General features: G+C 46.0%; 1 protein-coding gene across 2 annotated transcripts in view; it reads right to left on the reverse strand.

The window, feature by feature from the left end:
* Positions 1–17,919, reverse strand: part of woc (zinc finger protein without children) — a 133,936-nt gene that overhangs the window by 110,107 nt on the left and 5,910 nt on the right. For both annotated transcript variants that reach the window (XM_037426248.2, XM_037426249.2), the window contains exons 3-6: positions 17,340–17,403; positions 15,801–15,892; positions 13,602–13,832; positions 5,111–5,377 (exon numbers count right to left, since the gene is read on the reverse strand). In XM_037426248.2, the coding sequence (XP_037282145.2) occupies positions 5,111–5,377; positions 13,602–13,832; positions 15,801–15,892; positions 17,340–17,403 (654 nt within the window). The remainder of the gene's footprint in view (positions 1–5,110; positions 5,378–13,601; positions 13,833–15,800; positions 15,893–17,339; positions 17,404–17,919) is intronic.

Here is a 17,919-nt window from a genome sequence, read left to right on the forward strand (position 1 = left end):
GCGATGTAAGGTGTGCGAGAATTATGCGAGTGCGAGGATTACGTGAGTAAATACGGCACTTAAAGTCCCTGCCTTTGCTACGTCCATCACCTCGTAGGCTTAAACAAACGCTTTCAAGAACCGTTCGAGGTCGCAGTAATTTCCAAAGGTCAGCTTTGCTGCAATGCAAAAATGCTATGGGATGAGGAAGATAAAAAGATTTGAAGGGGCTGCCATCACCACGCAGCGGGGTGATGTCTAACAAATTAGCCCCGAAAATGCTCAAAAGCGTGATGGCAGCAATGCGGCAAACACGCAGGTGAAACTTAATCGCTTTGTGATAAGCATCTTCAGCTAACTGTTTGTTAGTGCATATGGCGCAATTGTTGGCATACTGCACACATTTAATCACTCACCCGCGCCGCCATACCCGCTGCCTTTCTGTGCGAGTCGGCTAAGCGGGCCGCACAAACGCGGTACTTTCGCAAACAAAATCAGCTCGCCATTGCCGCGCCCGTGTGCGATCAGGAACGGAGTGGGCATCAAGAACACATTTTTATGACAAACACATGCGTACGAAAGCGCCCCAAGTAGGAGCGGCATCAGCTATGTAGGCGACGTGCTGCACACAACTAAAAACAATCGGTCTCGTACAGTGACGCATCTTCTAGTTGCACACACGCATTGCAGATGTCCGGACAAGAATTTCTCTATTCTGCCACACCCTTCATGTTCTGCATCGTAGTTTCCACACGCTCCGTGTGATAAATCCTTAAATTATTCCACACTTTGTTGGTGTCCGCAGCGTTCATCACGCAACGCATATTTGCAAATGGACGTCGGCAGGCCCTCAATGTATTTATGACAGCCTGGGCGTGCACCGAAATGCCTGATAATTGTACTCTAGGAGGCATTAAAGCTATTTCAGACAGGGCTGTGGCAATTTGATTACTTGAGGGGAATAAAAAGCCATGAATCTTTTTTTGGACGATTTCCCAGTCACTAGAAAGTGCGAAAAATCGGGCACTCACTACTGCGTCCAAACCACAAATTGTCCAAACAGTAGCATTTGGCCCAGTTCGGCTTGGCTCGGGCTGCGTCTTACACAGCTGCACCGCGATCTCATTTTCAACAAGAGAACCTAAAGTTTCGTTTCTGAAAGTCAGAGCACGTCCTTTGGTGCAGGCTGCGCGCAGACTCGCCAAATTTTACGGAAATGTAGCAGTGTGTAGCAGCCAGGGCAATTTGGCGCAGTTTGGCGCAGCAACAGCATCACTGACTTTATTGAGAGGCAGGGAAAGCAGGAAAGTTCAAAAGAACATCATGGACTGCTTTTAGCAAGAAGTAATTGGCCCCAATAAAGTTCTTGTTTGTGTTAATAATCAGCTTTAACTTGCTTTTGGTTCATATGAATTCGGGATGATACGAATATTTTGCGTGCTCCCTTAGAATTTGTATCAAAGTGCTACTGTATATAGCAACTATTCACTGCCGATCTACTCATTCCGAGTATCGAAAAAAAAAAAAAAACTGAAGCAGCATTCCTCTAAAACAAAAGCCTTTAAATAGCAATTTTTCCGTGCTCTGCCACTAACCAGAATGCTCTGTCTGGGGGATTTAATAAACTGGCGAAATATTCAGTCAGTCGTGGCAAAACATGAACTCCAGCATCCCACATGACTTTCATCTTGGTTTTCTCCTCACCTTCTATTATTTATAAAATATTATCATGGTATGCTTGTGATCAAAGCATTGTATTCTGAAACATTGCTGATTTTTGCCCCGTTATATGACAGTTCCTTTTTTTTTTAGCAGATGCTTGTCATTTTTTTTTTGCTTTCTTGTTTTTTTACTTCTTTTTTCGTGCATGCACGCAAAAATCGCTATAATTGACTCACGTTTCACTTTGATGCACTAGTTCTCAATAGTGTAGCTACGCGTGGTATGTTTTTCTTTTTTGTTGTATTTCGACAGTGAAAGCTCGTTGATTCGAACTTCAATAATTCGAATTTATGGATAATTCTAACTGTAAGTTTGGTCCGGCCAAGCTCCATACAAGCCTATGAATTAAAAAGCCAGTTAATTTGAACGCGAGTAGGTTCCGCAGCAGATAATTCTAACTACGCGCCACCGAGCCGGCAGCTTGGCTAGTCACTCGATAGGGCGGCTGCCGAGTTACGAGGCGGCGTTGACAGGAAGTGGAGAGAAAAACGGAGAAACTGGCAGGGAGGCCAGAGTGCAGAAAATAGCGTCACTTACTCTTCACCCCCCTCCCCCCCACAATCTCTCTCTCTCGGCGGCTGCGTGCTCTACGTCCTACGTAACCTCCAAGATTTGTTTTTGTTTAAGCGCCAATCTCGGGACCTTTGAAAATCCTGCGTAGTTGTCGCTGTGAGACGACAAATGGCATGACCAGCTCACAGCAAATCGGGTGTGTCGTAGCTACGCCCAGCCTTCTCTGCAGTCTCTGTCTCGGGCGTGCGTCGTAAACCTCGGTTGTTGGTGCTGGGAGTAGCTTCCGACTGTTGCGATTCTGCTGCTCCGACTTGATGGCGTGTGCCCGCGACAAATACCGCGCCAGAAAACTTCAGGAGAAAGCTCATATCCTGCGGGAAGTGAACGCCGGACTCTTTCCTAAGCAAGATATCGCGAAAAGCATGTGATACTGAAAACGACGCTATTTACTTATATAAAAAATAGGAGGACTACTGAAGACGCCTTAGAGGCAGAAGTTGCGAGCAAAAGGAGGAGGTTGCAGCCCGCAAAGTATCCTGACCTCGAGAAAGCGCTTTTCATTTGGATAAAGGAAATGCGTTCGCAGGACATACCACTGAGTGGCCCAGTCATACTGGCAAAGGCAGCAGAATTCGCCCTGCAGCTAGACTATGACGACTTCGCTGCTTCAGATGGGTGGCTGCACCGTTTTCACAAGCGCTACGACCTCGTTTTTCGTGCTGTGTCGGGTGAAATGAACGCCGTCAACATGAAAATGTGTGAAGGTTGGCGCTCCAAAGTTCTTCAAGGCCAGCTGGAGAAATATTCTCCACAGGACATATGAAACTGCTTTATTTTTCAAATTGCTGGCCGCCAAAAACTATCACGTATAAAAGTGACAAGTGCACGGGAGGGAAGAAAAGTAAAGAACAGATAACTGTGATGGTTGCTGCGAACAGCCCATGGACCAAAGTATAATTATAAATTTAAAATCATTTTATCGGCGTCATATGTTGGAACGAATTATTTTGTGCAATAAGTACCAAGTGACGCTCCCAAGTGCACTACACATGCTTGTGCGTGCTTGGGAGCAAGTTACAGCGCTTACGATAGCGAATTGCTTTCACCACTGTGGCTTCAGCGCCGAAGCTCTCCAAGTTGACGAGCCACCAGTGCTTCAACACAGCGTCACCCCCCATGGCGGACGTTTTGGAAGACGTCTGCTTTGCGGACTATGTCGATGTGGACGCAAGTGCAATGGTGTGTGGAGCACTCACTGACTGCGACATATGTCAGGTGAGAAGTGCATAACCTGTCGCTGCCAGTGACGATGATGAGGAGGAGGACGAAGCACCAGTGCGGCACTCTGCTGCAGAAGTCATGGCCGGATTGAATGCCACCTGTCTTTTCATAAGTTTTGAAGAAGGCGGAGAAGAGGCCTTCCGCCAAATTCACTTGTTAGAGCAAAAAGTGCTGGCTGTCGCCTTTAAGGAAAGAAGGCAGACCATGATCACAGATTTAAAAAAAAAAAAAAAAATTGTGCCCTACTCGCAGTGTACTATTGTTGTTCACTTTCGCTAGTTTGAACTTTCGTTAAATCGAACTGAGGCGGCTCCGCCTTGCAGTTCAAATTAACAAGCTTTTACTGTATATGTTACCTTGTGGTGTACACGTATCCCGAAGGAGTACGGCCACCAGCGTGGGTCCGGTCTTAGCGAGCCGCAGGGCACGCGTTAACCGTCGCCGTGGTGAGAACACGATACTGCTCAAAGTCGCAACACTTTATTGTGGCAACACCAAACGCAGTACAGCCCGTTGCAAAAAGGCGCGGCGGGAAAGCAAGTAGGCTTATCCACGCCACGGGCACAAAGTACTACACAGGGTGCCACGACCACGTCTCCGCGGTAAAGGTGATGTGTCACTCACCTCTGCCTAAGGCCTCATAGCTGAGGCTGGCAGTATTTCTGAAATAAATAAATAGATAAATCTAATTATGCCCATGCTGTTGTGAACCAGTGCAATAATACCAGTGCACTTTCTTTGGTATGTTAGTTAAATGGGTCAAATAAAACTGACTGAGTGATAGATCATTCAATCGACGTAAGAGGCAACATCAAGTCTGACACCTCAGTACAGTTATAAGAATGCGAGTCATTGGCTACAATAGTTTTGAGTGAGAATAGCCAACGCTCCAGGGAAAATGTGGTGTGGAAATAAACAGATATGCTATAAATGTGCAAAGAAGACTCCTGTGGTAGTAGCTCAATGTGCCGTAATGCTCAATCATCGTTTATCAAATCATCTTACATTAATGAAGGAGAGTAAAAAAATCCCCCGACAATTACCATAATGCCTAATGCGAATTCTGAGCACAGCTTCACCTTGGAGCAAGGCGAACTGTGTTTGATGTCTTGGTATCGACTACACCATAAAGCATCATTTTTGTGAAGTAGGACAGCACCCACTACGCGATTGTTCATCTTTCTGCGGATAAACGCGATACCCATTTGTAAGGTATTATGTGAACTTTGTTGATGCTGCATGTGGCTGGTGACCACTTATCACTGAGCACTTTGCACTAGGTGAGAAGCATTAAACTCGTAGTAGAACAATTGGGATTGTGTGATGACTGGTTATTTCTTCTGCCATGCTATATCACATAATTTAACGTAATTCATTGGCCAACATGATGCCTGTGAAGGGTCTTTTTGCAGATGAACTAGCGTGGCTCTGTATTTGACTGTCATGACGAGGGGCCCAGTTGAAATCACATTCGACCCCCAGCATCTTTATCATTACTTCTTCATGTCTATTGGTTACAGCCATTAATGGCAATGCCACTCAGCACAGGAACAGGTGTCTACGAGGAAGACAGAACAGGCTGGTGGCAAAAATAGAGGGAACCAAAGTGACATACCTTGAGGCCCCTCTTGAATTCCTCAAGACACTTGCCCGAGCAAAATTGCCGGATGTCGGCACCGAAGCGCACGCAGTACTTCCCCAGCGACAGCTGGTTGACACTGGAGTGGCAGTGGGAGCAGTGGGAGCCGTTGGCGCTCTGGTACTTGCGCAGGCACTCCTCGGCACAAAACTCCATGGTTTCCCAGACAAGGAACGTTGGCTTCTGCTCGGTAGCCTCCACACACTGGTGGCACTGGACGCATATCCTCTTGGGACGCAGCAACTGAGCGTTGCAAATGCAATTTCAGATAACTGCCCTCTGCGGATAACTGTAGATAACATGTAGGGCAGATAACTGCCCTACATGCAAGATGACAGATGGCAACTGACTGGTTAGGTAGGATGAGCGCTACCAAATTTTGCTCTAATTTAGGGGGAGGAGAAAGTTAATGTGCGATTTCAGAACAAACGGCGGCTGCGCTGAGCCCACTCGCAAGCCTAGTTCTCAAGTGCGAGGAAAACACTTGGGAATATTTACAAACTCGGGGAAATGTGTCGCACATTACTGCCTCAGCTTAACCGAACCTTGGGATACTTGAAACGCCATTTACGTCATGCACCCCCTCACATCTAACTACTAGCATTTAAAACACTTGTACGTCCGAAACTTGAGTACGCATCCTTGATATGGTCCCTACATCAAGCATATCTCATCAATGCATTCGAAGCAGTCCAAAATCGCGCGGCAAGATTCATTCATTCATCGTACTCATATCACACAAGCGTATCACTACTGAAGGCACGATACGGCTTAGATTCATTGTCATCCCAGCGCCACATTGATTCACTAAACCCTTTTCACAAGTTCTATTACAGCTCGCTTCATCAGACAACCTACATCTTGGCCCCACCCCTACGCCTCTCCCTTCGTACTGGGCATCACTTACAAGTAACCCGTCCACGCAGCCACACTACTACCTTCTCAGCGTCCTTTTTCTGCCGTTCGTCGACTGAGTGGAACAGCCTCCCCCGTTCTATCGCTGATATCACCTGCCCATCATAACTTGCTGAGAAGCTCAAGCACTAATTTACTCTTATGTTTATATGTGGCTACTAATTATATGCATATCTGGTTGATGTACATAACTACAAATGTATATATATTGTTTAAGTATATTTTTTATATGTATAATTGTGTATTATCATTATGTATATATGTCACCCAATTGTAACCCCACCCCTTATGTAATACCCCCCTTGAGGGGGCCCTTAAGGAAATAAAAAGTGAAGACTTATTTTACCTTTTACTGCGAGAGAAATTATACCGACAGTATCACTGGGGTTTCTATCGTTGCGGTCATGTCACTCTATATCTGTCACTGCGAGGCCCACGAGATCCCCCTTCTTTTAGACCAGCCATCCAATGCTAAACAGAGAGGAAACAAGGTGGACGATTGGGCCAGTTGGTGTTACATGATTTAAGAGTACTATGTGGTAGAAAACACGGACGGGAAAAAGACAAGGACAAGCGCAGACTATCAACTGAAGGTTTATTCATCCCGCATTGCATATATAAATAACAACCAGGAAAAAAGAGAAGAAGAAAGACATACAGGAAGGCAAGTAGCATTTGAAAAAACGTCAGACTTCATATACGCGAAGCACGAGGCAAAAATCAGATGAATCACATGCATGCGCCATTTGCCAAAAATTGAAACTCTTTATCTAGGAAGGCAACCGATGGTTTGCTCAAGCAGTTGTCAGGTTCTTGGGCCATTCTCTTTGCTTCAACAATCATGTGCGCGTGATCATCTTTGTGTCTGTACAATACAACTGTATTTTTAAACAGCGCATGGCAACCACACCTACTGATATGCCGAGCTAAGAAGCCCTCGTTGCCATTGTGAACATTTTGTGCGTGTTCACGTAAGCGCTCGTTGAGGCACTTCCCAGTCTGCCCAATGTAGCACGCACCACGTGATAGCGGAGTCCTGTATACTACATTGGTGACACATTGGACAAACTGCGCTTGCCCTTGTCTTTTTCCCGTCCGTGTTTTCTACCGCGGAGTACTCTTAGAGAGGAAACACCCCACCTGTCTTTAGAGGGACACTAAAGTCAACTATTAATTTTCCATGACTATTATTTTCCGTGAAGCCGATATTAATTGTTGAAATGGCAGTCGAGAAACCTCATAGTGTTACTTTTGTGCCAAAGAAGGGCCAAGTTTGAAATAAAATCACATTTTAGTGCTCCGTATCAGGTTAGCGCACTTTAAATTACCCGCCTCAAGAAGCGGATTGACCGGACCGTCTTACGTCACTGTTGCCGTGCACAACCTTGCCCGGCTTTACTGCGCTAGTAGCAGCAAACCCAAAGCAGCGGGAGCCACAGATGCAGCAACGAACATTGATTTATTTCCCGCTATTAGCTTCCCGATTGCAGACGCTTTTGATTCAACTGCGCCCCGCTAGATGGCACCACCTGTCCCATGTAACTACGCGAAAATAGAATTTTAGAACCGCTCACGCCATTCTCCATAGTAACGTCCGGCGGTTCTTTTTCCCATGAATCAAACGGAAACGAACAAGCAGCATTTTATTGCGTCTCTTAATGCACGGAACATTTATTTAGTGGATTTAGATCGATTACTAGTGATTAATTGTAGACAATTCGTCTGATGTTATTGGGATCATTTTGAAAATGTCCAACTGCGGCGTTTATGTTCTTGTGCATTTACTTTAATTTCTCTGTAAGTAGGGCACTGTTGTTGATAATATTGTCATTTTAGATGTTGTCATACATTGAGCTTTCACTATACCGTAAATTTTAATCTGACATTAGAGTCCCTTTAATAGCATCAAAATACGAGAGGGGGGGTCCTTCGAGCAGAAACTGCGACGTTTGATTGTTTGCATGCGCAATTGTTTCTGACGCGTGCATTATCTTGCTATCTCGGCGGCTGTGAGAACGAAAAGAATGTGCGAAGAGTGTTCCTGGAGCGACCGTACTCTCTTAAACCAGCGCTTCCTCAATTTTCAAGAGATTGGATCAGAGAGTGAGCTGCCAGCCTCACTTCGTACAACACTGCAATCTGTTTTGATCGCGTTCATGACGTTAAACCCCACATATCAATCAATCACTTCCCCCTAGTGATGAAACTGACTGTTTTTTCTTTCATTTTGATTGACTGGCGATAAGACCAATTTTTCTAATGGTGCTAAGAAGGCGTGAGAGCACTTTTTTTTATTTGTGGCTGAATTTGCAGTTCAATTTCTATGTGCACTGGTTTGCATCCGCCGCTTTGGAAATCAAGGTGGGCGACGAGCCCTTGGACATTTGCGAGTAGCAGTTGCACCACATCGTGCCAGACGGGCTTTACTTGGATATTTAGACTTTATGATAGGCATAAAATCAAATCTAAATTCTAAAACTGTTCCGAAAATTCTGCCCCAGATAATGATAGCAACCTCAAGCTACGGGCTCCCTTTTCAATAAAAAATGTGCGATTGTTAAGCAAGTAAACAGGGTACACATAGCCCAACATTAAGAATAATGAAAGTGTGAAGAAATTAAAGATACAAATATCATTAGTTAACTGTGAGTGTGTCTGCCACTACGTCTGTATCAACCATAACCGCATACATTTTTTTACCCTATTTATTCAAATCTAGGCCGATTGTTTTTTTTTTGTTTTTTTATCAAATTCCAGGGTTGGCTTAGATTCAAAGATTTTTAAAACACGCCATTTTTCATTGAGAAAAGTGGTGCATAACTAGCACCACATAGACAGTATTGTAGCCATTAGTAGCCGAGCCAACACCTGGCTAAAGTACACACACGAGGCCGCAAATTTGACCTTTGCGGCCAGTGCTGCCGCGGGCTATTTGTAATTTCAAGTCGCGCTTCGAAAGGCCTGTGTGTGACGTAGCTCAGAGGTGCCACACAGGCGGCCTCATTGTAGTGCCACTTATGAAAGGAAAGTTGTCCTAGCCATGGAGTCATTGTCTAATGTTCAAGCCGGGCGTGACGTTGCAGCGGGCGAAAAAAATCTCACTGCTGGAGGGGCTGCAGCGTGGGCAACATCCCGGGAACTTTGATTGTAGTTCTTCTAATAACTGTGGCACATCTAATGCGCTTAACGGCACCGAGCATTGCAGGCTGTTTGAAGACAGCAACAAAGAAGTCACTGATGAGGGAAGCAGCAACTACGATTCGGAATGAACGCAGCATTGGCAAGCAAGGCATCGTTATGATCGATAAATACAGTCGAACACGAATATATCGGATCCACATATATTGAATTTCGAAGTATATCGAACTCGTAAGTTATCCTCTTGAAATTCCTGTGTAAAAGTATAGAAATTCGCACATTTATATCGAACGGTATTTTTACCCCCTTCAGATACAGTCGAGCCCACATATAACGGCCCCACTTAAAACGAACTTTCGCTTAAAACGAACAATATGCGCGTGATCGTAAAAATATACATTGGTTCGTGGCACAAAATCGCACTTACAACGAACGTCTCCGAGCCGCTGATCAGTTACAGCGAACAGAGTCAGCGGTCTGCCGACTTCCCAGGAAACCAATTTCGACCACCAATGAGGCATCGGCGAGGTGCCCATACATTCTTATTGTTAAACGCCGACTCTGCCTCCGCGACCCTCTAGTTGCCGCTCTCCCCAACCCATGAAGGAAGGAAAGTTGTTTCCTTCCTCCATGCCCCGACTGCTTTTTGTTACGCATCCCTCCGTCCTTTGTCCGCCCGCTACTCTGAGCACCCCGCATCGCCAGACGAGGCCCGTATTTTCACAGTGCCACCAATCTTTAGAAGACCGGCCAGCCATCTACCCTGTTTTTGATCACTGGTACTGTCATTGGCGTCGCCGGGCTGGAGTGACCAGACCATTTGCCAACATCGTCGGCCACCGATTGTATCTGATAGTCTGCTCTAGTGCACGCTTGTACGCTTCCACACTGAGTCTGATAATTTGCGAGTCGTTTCGTGTTTAGGCCTTGCTCTCGCTCACTTCGCACTCGAATCAGCATGCCTACCGCGCATGTGCGGAAGCGCCAATACGGCTGTTAATGTGCGCAGAACGAATCGCGAAATATCGAAGTTTGTGAGGCCATGCAAACCCACCGGCGCAACAAAACGATTTTTTGATCACGGCCGCCGATTCTTCGAACATTGCCGCGCGCACTTATCCCGGCGGCCATGCTTTGACTTCTGCACACGCAGGCATTCTTTCCAAGTTTGTCTATGTGCGAGTTTTGCAGACCTTTCAAGCAAGCTACCTAACCTGCCTCCTTGGTTTTCAAGTTTGCCCTCCCGCCACATCCTCCCCTCTCTTTATCGCAACTCCTTGCCCTTCTCTCGCAAGTCTGCATCCTCTCTTGATCACAACCCCTTCACCAGTCTCCACCGCTTCGAGACGCCCGCGACACTGGCTCGAATTAGTTTTGTTTTCGAGTGGAAACGGGCCCAGAGCTGTTCCACGCGTTCTGGCATGTGTGTCGCATGTACGCGTCTTGCTCACTCTTGGTGTGCGTGTGTGGTCATGATGGCCGACGGGAAGACTAGCGCGCTTTTTCCTGTCGCTCAACAAAACGTCTAAAATGTGACCACTTTGCTTGAGCGTAATCCGTGCATTAGGTGCCGCGTTGCGGAGCACTTGCTCATAGCTGTTGACCACCTGGCAGCCAACTTGCCGCTTCGGGCGTCCCGGTAGTCAGCTGTGGAGATGGTGATTATTCCGTAGGCAGCGGTGACGGCTACATGCGCGCGACGCTGTTCTCGCGAGGCCGACTTCGTGGACGACGGGCCCGATGCTGAGCCTGAAGTTTCCGAACAGGGCACTGCGGCCGCGATTTGAAAGAGTGGGTGGGACATCTGTTGCGATGGTTCAATTACGGCCGATGATGATGCTGACACTGCGGAACCATACACAGATTGGGGCATTGTGAATGAAGTACATGGCGAGAGCGATTTGAAGGAATTGGATTGCGAGAACGACGAAACTTTGGAGCCAGTGCCTCATGCAGCTTATGCCACGGGCCTCGGCGAACGAGCACTCTGCCGTTTTAAATGAATTCAAGACCGCCCTTATCGCTTCTGCTTTTCGAAGCACAGGCATCACGGACTTTTGGGGGCAAGAAAAGTTTGTGTTTTCACTCGCAACTTTCTTTAAAAGCTGTGTTTCATTTACTACGAACTTCGGGATACAGCGAACAGATGCCGCGTCACACTCAGGTTCGTTATAAGCGGGCTCGACTGTATATCAGACGCCGCGCAAGCTGGAAGGTTCACTTCAGTACTCGCCGCGCCCGGCGACCTCCGCGCGGCATTACGTTTCTGTCGAAAAAACGAAACACTCGAAAAAAGTAAGAGCGAGAGGGCTCGGACTGCACAGTCTGCAGAGCGGCTTTTCTGTTCTCTTTTTTTTTTTTTTTCGTTTCACTCTCTCTCTCTTTCTCATGCTTTCTCCGCGTACGCGTCAGCTTGGAGAGCAGGAATGGAGCCGACGTCCTCCTTCTTTTGCTTTTTCTTTTATTTTTTTGTAGGTCTTATGCGAGTTTTGATCAGCCAACCACAGCCCGCGCCTTTTGTTGTTGCCCTCGCAGGTGGCCCATAAGAGACCATTGCCTCGCGAGCACTTTGTTGCTTCCATTGTCGCGTTGCCTACCTACCACCGCATGTGCAGCATTCCCCTTTTTCTCGCAGCGGACTCCATGAATTGTGGACTGCTAGTGTAGCTATGGCCAGCGTCAATAAGCGCAAGACTCTTGACTTCGCGATAAAGTTGAAGGCTATTCAGCGTGTTGAGGCGAGCGAGAAATGTTAGACTGTCCCAGGCGACTTCGGGATGCAACGGAGTACTCTGAGTACCTTGTTGAAGAACCAAGCAGATATCAGGGTAAAGACGGCGAAGCAGCGAAAGTCGGGAGCCTGACATGTGTGTGCTCCTGCCCACGGGAATGTAGAAAAGGCACTCTATGCCTGGTTTTTAGAAGTGCGCATGAACATTCCGGTTCCCGCTGCACTCAGTGAAGACAACTTCACCGACAACAGCAGGTGGCTTACCCGATTCAAGCAGTGCTACATCATCGTTGGCAAAACCATTTCTGGCGAAAGCGAAGCTGTCAGCAGCCAGGACATCCAGCAGTGGATGACGAAGGAGTGGCCGGAAATCTCCGCGAAGTTTTCTCTTGCAGAGATCTTCAATGCCTAGCGAGACGTGAAGATGGACACAGTGGTCAACTGCTTCTGCAAGGCAAGCTTCGAGACGACGAAACTTGCGGAAACCGGTGAAGAAGGCGACCACGAGCGCATAGATGATAGGTTTCGCGAGTCTTTGTCACTCTTTCCAGCAGCGATTCCACATGAAGTGTCTGCGGGCGATTTCGTGGAAGCGGACTGCAATGTCCAGGCCGCTGTTGCGAGCCTCGCTGACGAGGACATAGTAGCTGCAGTCGCAGGGACCCAGGATGCCCAGGCCGACAGCTAGCGTGACGAGGAGGATCGTTCAGACGAGACGCTGGCTACAGGTGTGTACTCCGCCACTGAAGTGGCGGCACCGTTCGGCGTCGTTCGCCGTTGTATCGGTCACGTAGAGGGAACCGGGTTATCGCGCCTAGACAGCTTTAATAAGATCGAGATTAGCGTTTACAGCTTCATTCGAAAAACAAAGAGGCAGGCCAAGATAAGCTATTTTTTTCACGCAAATAAATCATTCTGTTGCGGCTTGTGTGGTATTAGTTGTTATTCTTGAATGCGCCTATTGTAGGTGATGGCGCCCTACAGGTAAGCTCTCAGGGCCTCTAATTTTTTTAATCAAATTTTTCATATATCGAACTAATTCGCAATCCCCTTCGAGTTCGATATATCCCTGTTCGACTGTAACTAGAAGCAAGGGAGAAAAAAAGCGACAAAGAAGCACAAAAATACCGGCGGCTGAATGTATCTCGAGTTATATGCATCATGAACGAACTGCTTTGTTTCATCGCCATGCTCAATAAATGTTCTTGTGAACGCCGTCTTCAATGTTTTAATCGGCCTACATTCGCAGTAAGGTTTTTTTTCTTTTTTCCGAGCTTCGGACTTATAATCGAGGTCAGCCTAGATTAGAGTAAATACAATACTTGTCATTTTTTACTATCGCAACATTTGTATCTTCACTAATTACTCTGAATTACAAAATTGCTTTGACACTTTAAATAATCCACAGAGCAACGAATGGCTCGTTGTTTGAGCTTTGTTCACAGCCTCTCACTGTACCTGTGGAACACCTTCTTTGAACTATACTGCAGTAGGTTCACTCTAGAAGGTTGGCCTTAGGCATCCAGAATCGCTGACATGATCAGAATCTTAATACATGAAGCCCTATAGAGTGGCAAGTTTCTGCAATTCATAATTTGCACAGGTGCACAAACGGCTGGATATGTTAGGGAAGAAATTTCAATGAGTGTGCTGCGTGACACGACAATTGCTAGGACAGTTTACCTTTTGGTGCTTGTCCAGGCAATTGGGAGAACACAGTGGTATGCATGGCCCAAAAGAGGAGTAATAGCCCACTCCGTCAGCATGTTCCTTCTGGCATACAGCGCAGCGGTCCCGCTCTGCAGGCTTTTTTGGGGCCAGCTTCTGTTTGCTTCGAAAAGCCTTGAAGCAAACATCCGAGCAAAGAAACTGTGTCTTGCCCTGGTAGAGCACTTGGTAGCGAAGGCCTTTTACCTGTAGAAAAATGCTTGTTTCAGTATGAACAGTGAACAATTACCAGCCACGCGACTCTGCTAGTATTGCTTTAGCCATGTGTACTTATCACTGAAAACATCTAGGCAAAGTGAAAGGCTCTTGCACTCATACACAGTGGAGCAATTACATCAGCTGTATGCATAATAGGCTTTCGTGAAGCCACAACTGTTACAGCTAGAGTTTAAAGTTCCAAGTTTTAGGTAGTGTGTGCAAGTTCTCACAACTTACTATGTCACATGGGAAGCCCCAGAAATGTGGATTGACCTGATCAAAAACGTAATCAAATACATCTGATGACCCACTGGTTGCTGGGATACTGTCACTACAACAGGTAAATGACTCTGACAAACCAGTTATCGCTGGCATCAACCAGCACGGTTACTGTTAGTTAGCTATTGTACCAGGGTTTTCTACAACTTGTGGCAAGACACGTATAGGCCAGGCGGGTTGTATTAATGACCGGGCAGTGGAGCATTCAAGAGCTGTTAAGAGTGGGGATACTAAATTGGCAGAGCATTCCGCAAGTTGTGGGGCATATGAGCCGTAACTGAGTGAAATAAAGATCTTCTGGGCTGAGGTAGGGATAAGATGGCAAGGAAGTTGCTAAAACCATAATTACTAGAAAACGAGAGAGCATGAGCATCAGCGACAGGTCAGTGAGGCGTTAGACAGCAGACGGTGAGTATCAAAATTTTTTTCTGAAGTGAGAATGTGTTTGACCATGCATTCGACTGCATGTGCAAGTGCGTTTTTTCTGGTTATATTTGGGGGCAAAGCCTCAAATAAAGTTAGATGAAGGTAGCGCTCATCCTGTCCTCTCGTTCTTGTGAATGTTTTTTGCGCTCAATATTCCCATCGCGATTACTGGTTGTTGCAATGTTGTACCACGGCCGCAGGAAAAAAGAGAATGTGAAGCCTGTTGTGTCGCGTCACCGTTAATGAGCGGCGTCTGGGCAAAGTTGACAGTTTTGGCCGCTTTTTTTGGGGAAGGGCGCTGACACTCCACCCACCAAAGTAGATGACACTTTGTGTTTCAAAATTTGTGCAAGTCCATGTGCTTGTCCATGTGTGTGATCGTGTATGTGGAGGGGAGGGGGGTAGCTTGCCTCATGTTTCCTTTGGCGCACGCACGTGTGGCAGGCAGTTTTTTAGTGGTGTGACGCCGCAAAGCTGTTCTGTGCCGCTGAGTAGCTCAAACGTGAAAAAAGGGCGCTGCTTTGAAGTATAACATGTTCACCTGCGATCTACAGTGTCAAGAAGTGTATCAGGATGCATATTATTCGTAATAGAGCACTTATTTTTGCCACAAGGGAGTGCTGAATTAGATGCATGCTGCCGCCTCAAGACAAGAGCATCGAATCACCGTGCCAAGCGTTCCCTTCCGCGAAACGTTCACACAGTCCGTCACAAATTCGCCTAAAGTGACTGCTGAAAGGCCAAAGCCATTTTCCTTTACTAATTTTTCTTCTAATCCTATGCCCTCCCCACTCGGAAAGCGTCCTGCAACACCTTATATTGTTTCCCACTGGCCACAATGAACCTCCTTTGACCAAGTGACGATGCCATGTAATGGCGTACTATGTGACGTCATGCTCACAGCTGCCCTTTGCAAAGACACATGGTGCTGTTTTCAGCATTACCTAATCCAAGAGTTCCTGAACCTTCTGGATTTTGGGAACCCCAACAGCTTCTACGGAGTGCCACAAAGCACCCAAGCTTCCCTCAATGCCGATTGTTTATTTTCTAGATGCAATTGTCGTAACAAGACGCTCAAAAGAACCTGCTATGGCCTGAAACTCACAAACACACACATTCAGACTGACAGGAAACAATTCACTGGCTACACAATGAAATACATAAAGTATCAGATGAAACATCAGTCGGCAAAATCACTCGTATTCTGAACATCCCAACCACAGAAAAGCGTAATGTCAAAGAGATACGTACAACCGAACAAACTGCACAGGTGTTGCCAGATTTTTTTGAAGAGCCACTTTCTCTGGCAGGGCTTGCTGGCTTTTGATCAGCTTCAGAAGAATCTGAAAAGGAGATGTGCAGATTACGGAACTACCCAGTGCCATCACAAATTCAGGTCTTGCTAGCACAATGCAATGTGGTCAACTCAGAGGGAGATATACTCTAAATGCAATGAAAAAAAATTGAGAGCTTGGTACTTACAGACATAGTGCAATGTGAACAAACCTGGTGATAGCTAAGCAAAGAAAAACGATGGTGCAGATGTATGCTTCATCTTTGTCACTTCTACAAAGATGGCACATTTTTTTGGTGCATGTGCCCATTGTGAAATTTACTTAACTTGTTTCCCATTCTGCCTTATAGATCACATGGTTGTTTATACCTCCTTTGCTTTTTTTTTTCTCACACAGCATTATATGTTGTACTGCGCATAATACAACTTATTCGATACTTGGTACTTTATTCTACTCTTTCGAGTCCTCTCCATGAGCTGCCATTTTAATTACTAGCATCAACATGTACAAACTGTTCCAAGCCAGCACTCTCTTTCGGAACAAAGAAAATGAGGGGCAAGACTATCCTCGAAATGTTCACTTAAAGAGGAGCACAAAAGCGTGGAACCATGCATTTTAGTGTTCTGTATGTTCCCAAAGTGGTCTGAACCTGCCAAAGAGAGTGGCCTCGTTGCTTCTTTAGAATACAATTCAAACTGATGCAAAGCAGATTCTGCCCGAATCTCATTTCATGAATAATAGGTAGTATGGGAACTTCAAAATTTTACCACGACAACATGCTGCAAGATTGAGACTTCTAACAGTTCAGAAGTGTACTTTACCAGTGCAAATCCAGCTTAACAACACATTGTAACAATATATTGTGCCATCTTCTGAGCGCAAAGTTATCGCCGAACAAATGAAGGACAATATCTTTTGTGCCCCTTTAAAAGGGCCCTATAAAACTATTCAAAGTAACCATCGAATGACCTTACTATTGGAGTTTACTGCCTCACGAATTCATTGCTGCAAGGTTTCTTGAATCCACCAAGTACAGACAGAGTTGGTTTTATCACACGCCTTAAGCGCTTTTTCTCCTCTTTCGTCCAAACAAGCACACAAGAACACACGCTGAGGTGAATGACGAAAGTGCAAGAAACTATGTCAGCTCGCATCATGAGCTCCCGCACGCTCTTCCCACTGATCAGTCACATCCTTCCCGCTGATGATGTAGTTGGCCCATTGGAGAATAGAGACTGATTTCTAGCCATCTTTGAAATGCGATTGTAAATTCCCCGCTGCATACAGCGCGAATATATTTGGCCCATGCGTTCACAGGTGTCTGAGCAACAAATCAGCAGCATTTACTGACCAATTCAAAAATACTGCAGGGCTCTTTTCAAGGCACTTGCTGCCATTAACCTCGTTCTGAAATTGAGTGTCACTGAACAAGCACTATTTCATAAATGCATACCAGTGTAGCTAACCAATCACAGCTGCATTAAATTTGACTGACCTTTAGAGTCTTGCTGTAATCTCTCATCCATTGCCTCAGATGTAATGTCACTTGCATTTGATTCCTGTAATGCATGAGAAGCCCGGGACAAATATTAGAATACTCACAGAGTTGCAAAATACCAGCAACACAGCACGGTCAAATCTGGATTTACTCAGGTGAAACTGTTACAGATAAAATGAAGTGGCTGTGGTTAAATTGCAGCTGCGCAAGTAATTTCGTGATAATGACGTGAGAGCGAAAGTACTTCAGGCTTGGTTGCCACAGGGCGAACAAAACAGCAGCATTATAACCACATTGGAGCGGTAATGCTTAAAGGCTAAGAAAGTCGACTTCAATAAACACTGAACCATTTTGGCAATTCTAAAGCTGGATATCCCATAAGGCATAGTAGCATAGCCAGAATGGTAATGCCCATGATCAGGCAAACTAGCTTGGTTTCTGCATTACACATGAACATTCTTTCATTGTTTTAGATCATGGAGAATGGAGGTGTGGCTTTCTAAAGTTGGGCACAACTTAAAGCCAACCCCTCCCCTTTCGCCAGCTGGATAAACGAGAAGCAGCAGCCTTTGAGACT

Source organism: Rhipicephalus microplus, chromosome 5 (genome assembly GCF_043290135.1).
Source record: "Rhipicephalus microplus isolate Deutch F79 chromosome 5, USDA_Rmic, whole genome shotgun sequence".
Classification (NCBI taxonomy): Eukaryota; Metazoa; Arthropoda; class Arachnida; order Ixodida; family Ixodidae; genus Rhipicephalus; species Rhipicephalus microplus.